A 13961-nucleotide genomic window follows, 5' to 3' on the forward strand; every position below is an offset into this window, starting at 1 on the left:
TTTGACTTAAATCATGCACTAATTTGAGGTTAATTTAACTCTGGATATAACAAGCTCAATGGGTAACCAGCGGCTGACTTGCAACTTTTGGATGCCTCAGGCTCTTGGAAGAAAGCTTGTGTTTCGAAACTGTGTAGATATCCTTGTGAAGACAGACGAATGACTGACATTGCGATTTAGATTGCTAAGGGCTAGAGCCACAACTCCAGAGAGAAACACGCCGATCAAACCCAATTCCGCCACACGTCCAGGTCTTCACCAGCCTTGGATTTTTGGCCACTGGAACCTTTCAGAGGGAGATTGGAGACAGATCTGGTGTGTCCCAGTCCTCTGTGAGTCGTGCACTCCCCTTGTTTATCAAAACTCTCATCGCCCATGGTACATCAAATTCCCATACACCGCTGTCGAACAAGTACGAATTAAGAGGGACTTTCATGCCACGGCTGGACTGCCAAACATAATCGGAGCAATAGACTGCACACATATACGCATCGAAGCACCCGTGCCGTTGTGGAGCGCATAAGTGAGCTGAAGGCCAGGTGGGTGTGTCTCGATACAGCGGGGGCCAAACTGCTCTGTAGCCAAGAGAAGGCTATGGAGCAGTTTTGCACAATATTTCCATGAACGAGGGTCTCCTACTACCTGAACTAGCCCAGGCAGACAACATGCCAAAAGACTCACTCAACTCAACACTTCCTGGCACAGGAGAGAGGAATCGTAGCCTTATATGGTATTATTTTGGGCGTGGAGTATGCAAATTTAATATCCTCGTGCACCTGCACTTAAATATGCACGGGTGGCATTCATCATTTACACAGGTCGTTTACACACTTTTAAAAAAAAATTTTTTAGCATTTGTTGAATCTGACGTGGTGTGTTCGTTCAAGAGTTTCATACAATAAAGTTAGAGATATTTAGAATAAAAATACGAAAATGTTCTGGCATGAGGCCCAATGTCTTGTAAATTATGATCATGATCACAGACATTCATGTGGAACCAATAGGCTCCCTTGCCTTTAGCATTAATATGATACAGTTATGATCCATTTGTACAGCACAAGTACTATACTGCCTTCTCACTCTGAAAGACTCTGATGACACTTCCACAGGAGACTGTACTTGAATGATGTCACTAAAACCCCCTTTAACAAAAGTGTCGGTACTAGAGTCAGTTCTAAGTTGGTATTTTAAATTTCTGTAGAAGACCACAGTGTTCCTCTAATTTTCCCTGCAAATTATCACCGGCACAACTTTCAAACAACAGTTTTCAAACCAGTATTTATGAACAACAATACAAACAGGATTTTTATACACGCCGTTTCAGCGGGATCTGCAAACACCAGCTGACGGTAATAAAACATTCAACAATGTGTAATAAGCATAGCTGTAAATTCAGCTGCAAAGAGTGATTGAGAACAATGCTCATTGCGCCACACTGTTTTGTGTTCCCAGACACTGCGAGGGATATGAAATGTTAAACAGCGGGAAAAAGAGAGGAGCACTGAGCATATGCTGTTCCACTGCTGCTTTAACTTCGTATCCACAATGCAGCTCAGTTGGTTTTAATGCAATCCTCTGAATTAAAGGTGGGGTCTGTGATGTTTTCTGGAGCATTTTTTATCATATTGTCTGAAAACCTCCTCCCGACCCCATTGCACCCACTAAAATAGAATGTTTGGAAAAAAAACGAAATATTTTAGTCCATTGTAGAGGGTGTAGCAAGATGAAATGTCTGACCAATAGAAGTAATGATGAGAGTTACTTCTATTGGACTCTGACACGCCAATCAACCGTCAGCCCCCCTCACCCCTCCCCCCTGCGCGTTCACAGACTCGTGACTCGTTCATGTGTTTTGAAGGCGTGGTTTCGAGGGGTGGGCTGAAGGGAGAGGCAAGGTTGTGTATTTTGAAAAATATAGCTTGCAGGAACCGTTTTTCCAAGATCTCAGACCCCATCTTTAAGACTCAGTGCCAGCCTTGATCTGGATTTTTTTATTTTCTTATTTTATACACGGCAGTCAAAAGATTTCAGCCAGTCTTGCAGGTCTCCGTAGCCCCGCCCCCAGCCCCTGATGTAAGTGGCCCAAAAGGTGGTGATATATGAAGCACCAGTTTATAGGTGCTGGAGCCAGTGCTGTAGCGGCCGAAACAGAAAAGAAACGGTTGTAAGTTTGAACCACTTTTGTAAAAGATAATAAGAACATCTTTCAAAAGAAACCTTTGGAAATACTTCAAAACAAACTGCCCTGAAATCTGATTAGAACCATGTCCTGTCATCTAGCAACACCAGTGAGTATGTTAACATGCTAAAATTAGCATTTAGCAGAGAGCACCTCAGAGTGAGCGTGTCCTGAAAAAGCTGCTTGTGTGGCTTCTGACCTTTGTGGTTGGAGTCCACATTCTGGTTTTATTTCAACCCCTCGTTCATGAAACTCGTTTGGATCTACTGATCCATGCTAATACTCTGCTGTTGAAATTTAAGGGACCAAAAAGTCACAATTATCGTTTATATCACAGACAAGAGCGTGCACCCTGCAGCCTTCCATAAAACTAATTTTTACTTTAATCGTTTTACATTTGCTATCAAGTCTGACTGAAAGCAAACACTTCGAGCAGCAAATTAGCAAACAACAGAGGGAATTTCTAGAATTAACAATGCCAGAACAAAGACAAAGTATGAGTTAATTGACCAGCTGTCGGTGAAGAGAGACTTGGAGCTCCAGGCTGAGGAAGGAGTGGGTCAATCTGAATCAGAGTGGAATGATAAATCAGATAAAATAGAACTGTGATAAAAACTTGTTGTGATTCATCACCGACTGATTTTAAAGTTCTTAAAAGGTTAGTTAAACTGTTCTCCCCCCATTACAGGGCTCAGTGTTGCAGCATGGCATGAATTTCTATGCACACCTGTAGCGTAAAAAACACACTAAATTCTAATGACTAAACTGATGGAACAATTCAACGGTTTTAGGGTAAATATGCAGCCATCGTACTTTGCACAACCTTATTTTTTGGCTTGCTGGTTCTCCAACCTTCCAAAGCAGGTCACGACAAACCAATCAATCTGGCCTCATCGACAGGGCTCTGTAAATAGGAGACAGTGGAGGTCATCTGCAGAGCCCTGTTGTGCTGCTGTCAGACATGAGACACTCTGACCATGGTGACAAACAACCACATCATTGACACCTGCGCAAGAGTCCACAAGGAGCAGCAGTGTTGAAAGCAGCTTGTGTATATGACAGCAGGGCGTGAAGAAGGAACACACAGACAAACGCATTTTACCCTCCGCTGCTGCAGCAGTTCCACACTTTCTTGCGCATTTTTTCCGCATTATTGCTGAATGCTGTTGGCGTGCTGGAGGAAAGAAAAAGGAAAAAAAAGATGTGCCACAAAAACTAAGCCTGCAACTCTGGCTGGGATGAGGATTCATCTTTAAGCATGCCACTGACCCTGAGCAACTAAAGCACCGCGAGTGATTTAAGGATAAACCTTGACACATCTTGGAATGGTCTCGTCAAAGTCCTGTCCTCAATCAGATTGAGAATTTGTAGGACTCAAAGACTGCCGCACAGCAGCAGAACCCGTCCAGCGTGAGAGACAAACTACAACAGACAGGACACAGCACTGACTTTGAGTGATTATTTATGTTTGTTTTGCTGTGTTTTTTTGGTCATCCTATTTCATGTTTGTTTCAAAACTTTTCGCAAATGTTTCACACTTTACACTTTCTTTTTGTTGATGAATACTTTCTCAAGGCAATGCAGACTACATTTTTGATCAGTACTGTCGTAATCAGACCATCCATCTGTTACAATCGACTTTTTAGAGATTATTTATACTACAGAGCAAAGATCAGTAGTTCAGCGAGGTATGTTAAGCATACACACAGAGTTTCTAGTATCCTAATGGCTCTGTTTTAACCTGCTCGATCACCATAGCGACTAGTAGCTGAACAAATAACCTGCTCATCAAATCATCTTTAAAAAGTTTATTCTTTTCCTGATATCATGCCAGTCAGACTGAAACAACATTTCAATGCTGTCAGGCAGAAATACTGATTTTCAACCAAAATAAAAGTTTAAGAGCTTTGTGTAGCTTAACATAAACAGCTGGCGGATAATAACTTACTACTTTACACAGCAAACACTTTTCATCTTGTGTTCAAATTGCAGGGTCTTAACTGCAGCAACATGGTTGCTTTTCTTTCGTTGCAATGCTTTTAATATCCCTCACACCTGCCTTTTCAAACAACCTGCTCTTCTTTTGAACAAAATGTGCTGGACTGGTCTGTGTATATTCTTTGCACTAAAGAAGCATCAAACAAAGTCTGACACACACCATTTTTTGTAAGCATTAACGCAGCCTGAGCCTCAAAACAAGATGCAGTGCCTTGCTCCAGGGCACCTCAACATCAGTTTCTAACACGGCAGAGAACACCGTCTTTCCCCTGCTGCATTGCCTCTATCAGTGAGTCAGGCAGCCACAGATGTACACAGCAGCGCACAAACAGACAGAACTGACACTCTAACATTCTCTGCCAAGCAGTAATCGCTGCCTGTGCAGAGTGGAGAGAATGTAAAAGGCTTTTTCCTGACAGCCACAGCTTTGTTCCCAGCACTTGTCACAGAGCAGCCAGCCACCCTGATGAAAGCCCGGAGCAGATAGTGCCTCGAAGAACGGCAGCTCCAACTTCACAGCCTGGAGCCCTAAACTTTCCCCGGGTTTGGATAAGGGCGAACTCTGTCATATGCAACAATGCTAATGTAAAGTGAGCAAGCTTGCTGCCTGACTTGGAATCTATGCAGATAACAAACTGAAAGGAGAATAAAGCGCCTTAAAACCCACACAGCAAGACGCAGGCGCTGCAGGGCTTTGTATTTAGCAGATTAGCTCGTGTTGTGCCACAGTCTGAATCCACTTAGTTTCAAATTGTCCCCAACCTGTCTGCAGCAGGGGGCTATGGTGAACAGCTGAACCTGATGCTGGGGTTATTCCACAGAGTAGGCACTAAGTAGGGAAACTAAGCAATAACAGACGATTGCTGTAGCTCTGCTTCGAAAGTTCGACATTACATTGGAAACAATTACACTCCCAGGCCCTGACGGCCAAACAAACGCAGCATCATTTAAAACCCAACTCTCCGAGCCTCTGGAAGCTCTGTACTCACTTGTTTTGTTGCACTTGACTTTGGAGAGAAGCTTGTGAGCCAGCAGAAGATCTCCACTCTTCACTGCCATCAGCAGATCCTGTTCCTTCCCCATGATCACAGACGTAACAACAGACGCACCAACTGCTCGCAGGTGACTCACAGAGGAGCTTTTTCAGCACAAGGACTTTCAGCAGACTTTTCTCAGCACATAAACAGGTGGTTGCTGAATCCCAGCCATGAGAAGATGCTGGAGAATAGAAGGCTCAGCGGCATTTAGAGAAGAATAGAGTCGGGTAAAGTGTTCATGGAAACATTCTTCCTCTTGTTGCAAAGGTTCATAATCTCCAATAGCTGCCCGACTGCTCGGCAATGTAGGTTCAGTTTCTTGCAGGACTGAATGGATGTTCATCGTCTGCCTCTGTCAGCATGCGGGTGGCAGCAGCAGCCCAACCAGCCATGACACTGCAGAAGAGATGACAAAGACAGACAGACATTAATTCTTTTGAGTCGTTCATCTTAGAAACACAGTGAATGAAAAGATCACTGCCATACGACTCTGCGTCTCTTGTTTCCAGACCCAAAACTGTTAAAGGGGAACTCCGGGGCATTTGAAGCGCAATCCCATTGCTAGAGGTTGTCAAATACTGACAGTAGGACACAGACAGGTGCAAATCTGCGCTCCCTGTGTGGAGATCGCGCTGTTCGCGCAGCCTGTCATGCGAGGCTAATACGTGGTGGCTAAGGGGCAAGAGCTAAACCTTCTACGTAAAACAACAACTTGCACACTGCAGAAAAGTCACACCACTTTATAAACCATCCGACAATAAAGTCACAAGCCTCACCATCAAAACCATATGCATGGTTCTCACATTACTGGCATGGGGACGTTACAAAACAACTTTATAAACAGCATGGAACTCACCGGCTGGTTGTAGGCTCGCGCATGTGAAAGCCCAAAAGAGTCGATGGACGATAATCCCATATACAAAACAATTATCTTCTCTAGAAAAATTGTGTTCAAGTATTTAAAACATTACAACAATATTACTGGGCATGTATTGTTGTAATGTTTTAAATACTTGAACGCAATTTTTCTAGAGAAGATAATTGTTTTGTATATGTGATTATCGTCCATCGACTCTTTTGGGCTTTCACATGCGCGAGCGTACAACTAACCGGTGAGTTACATGCTGTTTATAAAGTTGTTTTGTAACGTCCCCATGCCAGTAATGTGAGAACCATGCATTTGGTTTTGATGGTAAGGCTTGTGACTTTATTGTCGGATGGGTTATAAAGTGGTGTGACGTTTCTGCAGTGTGCAAGTTGTTGTTTTACGTGGAAGGGTTAGCGCTTGCCCCTAGCCACCACGTATTAGCCTCGCATGACAGGCTGCGCGAACAGCGCGATCTCCACACAGGGAGCGCAGATTTGCACCTGTCTGTGTCCTACTATCAGTATTTGACAACCTCTAGCAATGGAAATGCGCTTCAAATGCCCCGGAGTTCCCCTTTAAGCGTCAAAATTTTGCATTGCTTGCCACTTTCCATTTATTCTTTAATTGTTCTGTGATGCCGTACGTCTTCTAAAAAGCAGGTTTTACAAATTGTAAACCGACTGAATGACCTTTTTCATTTTTCAAGTTTTCTATAGTTGATATAGTTATTTTTATACATAGTCATTTTTCACTGTGAATATCTAATTGTCGTGGGAGGAAAACAAATACAACAAATAAGCTTTCATCCAAAAATGGTGAAAATTTTTAAGTTAAGATAAAAAAACAAAACAACAACAACTGTGAATTCAGGCCTCATTTCACTGTTAACAGCCAGGATGGTAGAACTAAATCTCAAGGTGGTTCCATTAATGCAGAAAATGAGACACAATTGAAATGTATCAGGAAACATTGTGGATGTGTCTTAAAGCACGATACAACAGAAGGTCGCTGGGTGTTCACATAGACAACTCTCTGCAATAATGAAACCAGTCCCTTTCTAAAAAGACTCTTAACTTTGTGCTTTCAGAGCAGCCAAACAAAAAAGCAGGGTGTTTTTTCTAAAAAGACACTGGGTGCTGCGCTTTTTCTCAAGTTGGTTGCATAAGTGCTGATATTCCTAAGAAAATGTTTACAGAGGCCCCGAGTCTTCGAAGAAACACACAGTTGTCAAAATCTGTTCACTTCAGGCTTCTCAGAGATCAATAGCCGCATTCGGACAGAGCCGTTCTAAGAACGGTCCTCCTCGAATTTCGTTCTGATAACTGTCTGAAAACACCACAAAGAAGCTAATATGGAGAGCGGGGAGGCCACCGTGTTCATGGTCTGCATGATGGTGATATTAATCATGGACGATCACATCGGGCGTCTAACATCGAGGCTGGAAGAGCTCACAGAGAGAGTCAGGAGACGAAGGATCGAGCGCAGGCCGTACTTTTTCGTTTCATGAAGGAAGGAGAGCAGAGCGCCGCAGACAAAGGAGACAACGTGTGGTCAGTTAAACTTATTAAACACGCGCTGGTTCTGTCTGTGTCGTATGAGGAAACATTTCAGCCGTGACAGCATGACAAGGGGCATAGCTACCGACCACCAAACACCTCCGTCAGATGTGTTCCTATAGAACCCAGAAAAGACCCGACCTCGGAGAAGGAGCTGAAATGGTTATAGGAACTGAGGCCGATGGTCCCGAGTTCCTGTATGTGCGAATGTGGGAAAAAACGGCCCCGTTCCTTAAAAGGTTATAGGAACTGCCAAAGATTCCTACAGTCTGAATGCGGCTATACAGTAGTTTTAGTTAGACCAGTTCTCTATAGAAAAACAGTATCAGCTATCAGCACTTCTAAAGCTCCTATGTTAACTTGTATGTTTGCCTGTATAGAGGGGCAAAATTTCCTTGAAACGTTATGCTAAGCTAAACTAACAGATGACTTAATTTAGGTTAAAACTCTCCAACCCTCTCCATTTAGCTAACCCTCTCCAGGCTCCAAGGCATGAGAGCCTGGAGAGGGTTAGCTCTTTAAGAGTTAGCTTTCTTAGCTTTTCTTACTGAAAGCGAACTCCCTAAATAGTCAAATTACTCAATCAGAAAAAGCACATTCTTTTTGGTGTTTTTTAATTATGGTTGAACTGTGGTCTGACTGCTAGATAGACTCACAAGCACACTTTCACAGCTGGACAAATCTGCTGTAAATAGCAACTTTCGGACAGAGTAGTTATAAGAACCCAGTTATCAGAACTGTCCTACTCGAATTTCGTTCTGATAACTGTCCTTCCCCAGCGGAACTGTTTCAGTCTGCATTCGCACATGAGTCGGGACCAGGTCGGGACTTTGCGCCGCGCGCAGCCGTCTGCGTCAGTGACGTGTTACGTTAGCCGTTTAGCGCCACATTCAACAACAAAACAAAACAAAACCGGTAAAAGTAAGGAGAGAAGAAAAAACAGCACAAAGAAGCTAATATGGAGAGCGGGGAGGCCACCGTGTTCATGGTCTGCATGATGGTGATATTAATCATGGACGATCACATCAGGCGTCTAATATCGAGGCTGGAAGAGCTCACAGAGAGAGTCAGGAGACGATACTTTTCATGAAGTAAGAAAGGAGAGCAGAGCGCTGCAGACAAAGGAGACAACGTGTCGTGTAAGTTTAACGTATTAAACACCCGCCGGTTCTGTCTGTGTGGTATGATGAAACATTTCAGCCGCGATAGCATGACATGGGGCGTAGCTACCGACCACCACACACCTCCGTCAGATGTGTTCCTATAGAACCATGAAAAGACCCGACCTCGGAGAAGGAGCTGAAATGGTTATAAGAACTAAGGGAGATAGCCCCGAGTTCCTGTATGTCCGAACACGGGAGAAAATGGCCACGCGGATTAAAAGGTTATTAGAACTGCCAAAGGTTCCTACAGTACGAAAGCGGCTAATGACAGCCAAGGCCTCAAAACAGCAGTCTCAAACTAATGGGTGACGTCATAAAGGGCTCATCCGTTCAGGAACTGATGTGGTGCCTCCACCTTGATGGAAACATCTTCCTCCACCGACCAGATTCACAAAAGTAACGTAAAGCTGTTGTCAGGACCTATCCAACTGCAAATAAGTTTGAGTTTTTCCTTTTTTAAATAAAAGGAGGTTTTATATTTGAAATAAAAACTGAAACAATGGTTTAGCTAAGAAAGAATTATCCTCATTTGGTTAACACCTTCAGCGCCTTTAAACTTATAGGGTCTACAAATTGCTGCACTATGCCCTTCTCATTCAGCCTACCAACCCAAAACCCATCAAGCACTTTTTAGTCCACATAGGCACTCTACTGTATTTGGTAATTCTTCTCTATAATCCCACACCAATTCATATACTGGGAACAGTGGGGTTACTGGGGTTCAGTGTTTTGTCCAGGGTCACTTGTGTCAGCATGTGGATAGGACAGAGCCCAAAGTGCAGACATTCCGACTGGAAGACGCCGAAGACTTGATCACCTGAGCCGAGGTCGCCTCTTCATGTAAAGTCTGTGGGGTTAACAAGAGCATTCTCTGTTTCCGTTCCACTTCATTTTGCTTTCGGCAGCATGCCAAACGTTACATCTCAGACTAACTTTAACTGAACTAATCGGGTTACGCAGAGATGGCTTTTCATGCATAATTTGAAAATGTGAAAAGCATGAGAAATGGTGGATGGAAACACACCCGTTTCTGTTTAATTGCAGTCAAAGTTCTTTACTTTGAACAGCCCTGAAAACAAGAAGAGATGATCTGCTCTGCATTCGGAATGTGATTAACCTTATTTCTACGTGCAATCTGTTTGGCTTTATAAATAACTCTCACGGTTCTGACCACTTTCAAGCATCAGAACGCTTTCTCTTTTTTTTCTTTTTTAAATCAGAAAAGTCAAGAAAAACTTCCTCAAACTTCCATCAAACTTCCTTATTCTCAGAGTCTGTTGTGAACTTTAAACAGCCTCTTCTGTACGACCAAACGTCTCAAAATGACTGGGAAATATTTTATTATTGCTAATTTGCCCATTAATCTTCTTTGTTTAACTACACAGTTGACGAGTTTTATTTTAATTTTGCACAGCAGAAGTTATTAGATCTGATGAATTTTAACCCAGAACATGTTTGTTTTTTTACTCACAAAGTGATGACAGGAAGCAACTGATTATCAAAATAATCAAATAATCGTTGCAGCTCCACAAGAAAATAGAGGGAAAAAACAACAACAAATCAATCCATTTAATACCCGGGAAACAAAATCTTTGTGTTTTCCAGTTATGAGCAATTAACAAAAAGCTCTGAGTATATAATTTCTGTCAGTAACAGACATGAGACCTCAACTTAACCCAACTTTTGTTTGTTTTTTTCTGGAACAGGAAGCCTGGTCCCTCAGGAGCCAGAAGCTAATCTGTTACTCTTCCCGTATCGGAATAAGGTTTTGGTCAACTGATAACAATGTTGAGGAAGCATCTTCTCAGTCGAGCACCGTCAGGCATACTGCCAGCTTGTGTTTTTTGGTGGCAAACTAATCTATACCTGCTTTAGAACCACTTTGAATAAAATCCCAGTTGCAGATACAACACAAGTAAGAGCCAAACGAAACAATCAAAGAGTTCTCAGAGAGGCATAAAAACAGTGCAAATGGGTTTGTCCACCGCTGACGCAGTATCAGACAGCCTTTATCACTTTGCCATGTCTCCACAAATTAGAAGACAAGTTTTGTCTGTGACTGATAAAAAAAAAAAATGCAGTTTGAGAAAGGAAACTGTGAGACAAGGGGAGCACTGCCTCCGGTTCTGGCCAGGAGACTGGGGGGGGCAGAACTTAACTCTCAAGGCACGGCAAGGCTATTTTATTTATAGAGCACAATTCGTACACAAGGCAATTCAAAGTGCTTCACAGCTACATAAAATCACAAGGCAATAAAATCATTAAAATAAATAAATAAATAAAAAAAAAATACATAAAATAATAATAAAAAATAAAAGATAAAAAAAATAAAAGGCCTCTTGGCTAAATAAGGGTTGAATGAATCAATAATTTGAAAAACAACATGTATTAAAATATGAAAAGAAAAAAAAAGCATGACTAGCTTATTGTGTGAGCCATGCAGCAGTGCAGCCCAGCAGCAGATGCATGTCTTTGCACTTACACATGATCTAAAACTAGCCAGGCAGTAAACAACTGCCCAGCTCCTGCTAGAGTGAGCCACAGTGTAAACAATGGGTCCTGATTTGGCTTGTCAGCCCAAATGTCAGTGGATGCAAAAGGGGGTTCAATGGGACTGCTCTGACAGGTGATAAATACTTCAGTCACTGTTGTAAGGCTCTTACAAAAAAAAAAAAAAAAAAAAAAAATCAGGTTCTGTGTGCCGTTACATTCAAGTAGCACTCTGATTTTTTTTGCAAATGTTTTCATTTGTGTAAAGTTTTATTCGAGTCCATCAAAATGGACTTTTACCGACATAGTGTGTGTCTGTGTGAGACTAGTTTCCCTCCGCTCAGTCACGTGCGGACCATTTCGGACCAAACCCCATCATCAACTCTGACAAGTTAATCCAGCTTTGCCCCGAAAATAAAAAAGTTAAAATCTCATTTACACGTTCTTAGAGTGTCAAGGAACTCTTACTGTTCCGAATGAAATCGGCATACATCGTGTTGAAAATTCTGGAACTAAATTGAATCATCTCAATGGTTTAAAACTGAAAACAGTACCTAGGATTATCTTATTATCTATCGTCATCTTCCGCCGAAAAACGCCGAAGCACGCGTGAAATTTATTGATGCAACACCGAAATAAAGCGACTCAAATGTCCACAGTCTGAAATAACAGCTCAACGAGATATATCTCGCTTAAAGTTATCAGTTTGCATTTAAATCAGACGTCTGAACGCACGTATGGGGGTTCTTCGCCGTGCCTTGCCTTGTAAATGGTGTGTACGTTTAGCCTCTAAGTGTTTACCAACTTGTCAGTTTTAACTGTCGGGATTTTCCAACAGCCGGAAAACGCAAAGTCCAAATACAAGCGCCTTTCCATCTATAACGTGGCGCTATTTCTCAAAGCTGAAGGTGGTTTCAGTTAGCTTCTTCAGAATAAACAGAGGAGAGTTCTCACCTGATCTAGACTGTCAACAGCGGGGTTGTAGTGGTTCACAGCGGAGTGGCTGAGGGATGAGAGCTGGCTGAGCCGCACGAGACGGACGACACGACGTCAAGTTAGATGCTTAGACGCTTAGATTTACACTACTTCCGGTATGTACTTCCGAAATAATGGTGCTGATTTGGTCTTCCCATGAATAACCAAAGTTTGCTTGTTTAATTAATTCCATGCGGGTTTGACATACTTTGGCACTTAGCATCAGCAGATTATTTAAATTAAGATCTAGACTCAGATCTGACTTTCAGCAGCCACATCAAAGCTGTCACCAAGGCAGCTTTTTATCAGAAACATCAACAGAATGAAAGGTTTCCTCTCCCAAAAAGACCAGGAGAAACTCATCCATGCATTCATCTCCAGTAGACTCGATTACGGTAATGGTCTTTTAACTGGACTTCCCAAAAAGAGCATTAAACATCTGCAGCTCATCCAGAACGCTGCTGCTAGAGTTTTAACCCGGGCTAAGAGATCTGAACACATCACACCAGTTTTAAAATATTTACTCTGGCTTCCAGTCAGTCATAGAATATATTTTAAAAGCTGATGGTTTACAAATCCCAGAACGGTTTAGGCCCAAAATCCATCTGTGATATGTTCAGAGAATATAAAGCCAGCAGAGCTCTTAGATCCAAGGACTCAGGTCAGCTGGTCCAGTCCAGAGTCCAGACTAAACATGGAGAAGCAGCATTTAGCTGTTATGCTGCAAACAAGTGGAACAAACTGCCAGTGGAGATTAAACTTTCACTAAATGGAGACATTTTTAAATCCAGGTTAAAAACATTTCTTTTCTCATGTGTCTATGCATGAAATCTGCACGCTATCTTTGAACTTATCTATACTGTTGCTTGTTTTTAAATTCATTTAAATTATTTTATTTGTTTCTCTTTATATTCTTTTATGTATTTTAATGCTTCTTCCACTCCCTGCTGCAATGCTTTTATTTTATGTAAAGCACTTTGATTTGTTTGTACATGAAATGTGCTATATAAATAAATTTGATTTGATTTGATTTGATAAAGATACATTTTTACGTGAATTTCTTAAACAACTGAGTAATAACATCTAGTAGCTCCAGATACGTGTGCTTTTATTTTGAAGGATATATTTAATGACTTCGGCGGGTTCTCAGGTGGTTCTACGCCACTCTGGTTCTTCAGACTCTAAAGAGGTGATTTGACTTCAGCCCGTCCCTTAAGAACGGAGAAACTAGAAGCAGACATAGTAAACACCGAAGAAAGAGTTTAGTGTTTTTTTTTTTTTTTTTCATTTTAATAAACGCAATCAGTTTTTATCCAGTGGGGGGCTTAAATGTAACTGATTTTGTTGACACAATCAAATGTCCATGACATTGTGATGGGAACAGAAAAAAAGACTGTGTCTGTCTCATGGATTTGAATTAAATCCATCTCTGAGTAGTTTTTGGGAGATCTGTGGACTAACCTGCAGTCCTGCACACGCCAAAGAAGACTTCACTGGCAGAGCACTTATGTGTCAGCGACATCTGCCGGCTGGTATACGAAACTGTTGTTAATAATCCAACACATGGCCGTTATTTATATTATTAGAAATTTGGAAATAAATAAATAATGTGTCAAAACGTTTTCAGGCTATTGTTCATTCAACGATGTTCCTATTACCCATCAACGTTTCTGGGAACTCTCTCCGAAGTCACCA

The 13961-nt window shown here is 42.0% G+C and overlaps 1 protein-coding gene across 7 annotated transcripts in view; it reads right to left on the reverse strand.

Moving 5' to 3' along the window:
• Positions 1-12318, reverse strand: part of LOC142374078 (caskin-2-like) — a 75116-nt gene extending 62798 nt beyond the window's left edge. For 6 of the 7 annotated variants that reach the window (XM_075457595.1, XM_075457594.1, XM_075457592.1 and 3 more), the window contains exons 1-2: positions 12246-12318; positions 5167-5610 (exon numbers count right to left, since the gene is read on the reverse strand). In XM_075457595.1, coding sequence (XP_075313710.1) covers positions 5167-5260 — 94 coding nt within the window. In that variant the 5' untranslated portion in view covers positions 5261-5610; positions 12246-12318. Of the gene's footprint in view, positions 1-5166; positions 5611-12245 lie in introns of those variants that run through there. The other variant, XM_075457590.1, reaches the window with a different exon arrangement.
• Positions 12319-13961: the final 1643 nt, after the last annotated feature.

This window comes from Odontesthes bonariensis, chromosome 23, assembly GCF_027942865.1.
Source record: "Odontesthes bonariensis isolate fOdoBon6 chromosome 23, fOdoBon6.hap1, whole genome shotgun sequence".
In the NCBI taxonomy this organism is placed as follows: domain Eukaryota; kingdom Metazoa; phylum Chordata; class Actinopteri; order Atheriniformes; family Atherinopsidae; genus Odontesthes; species Odontesthes bonariensis.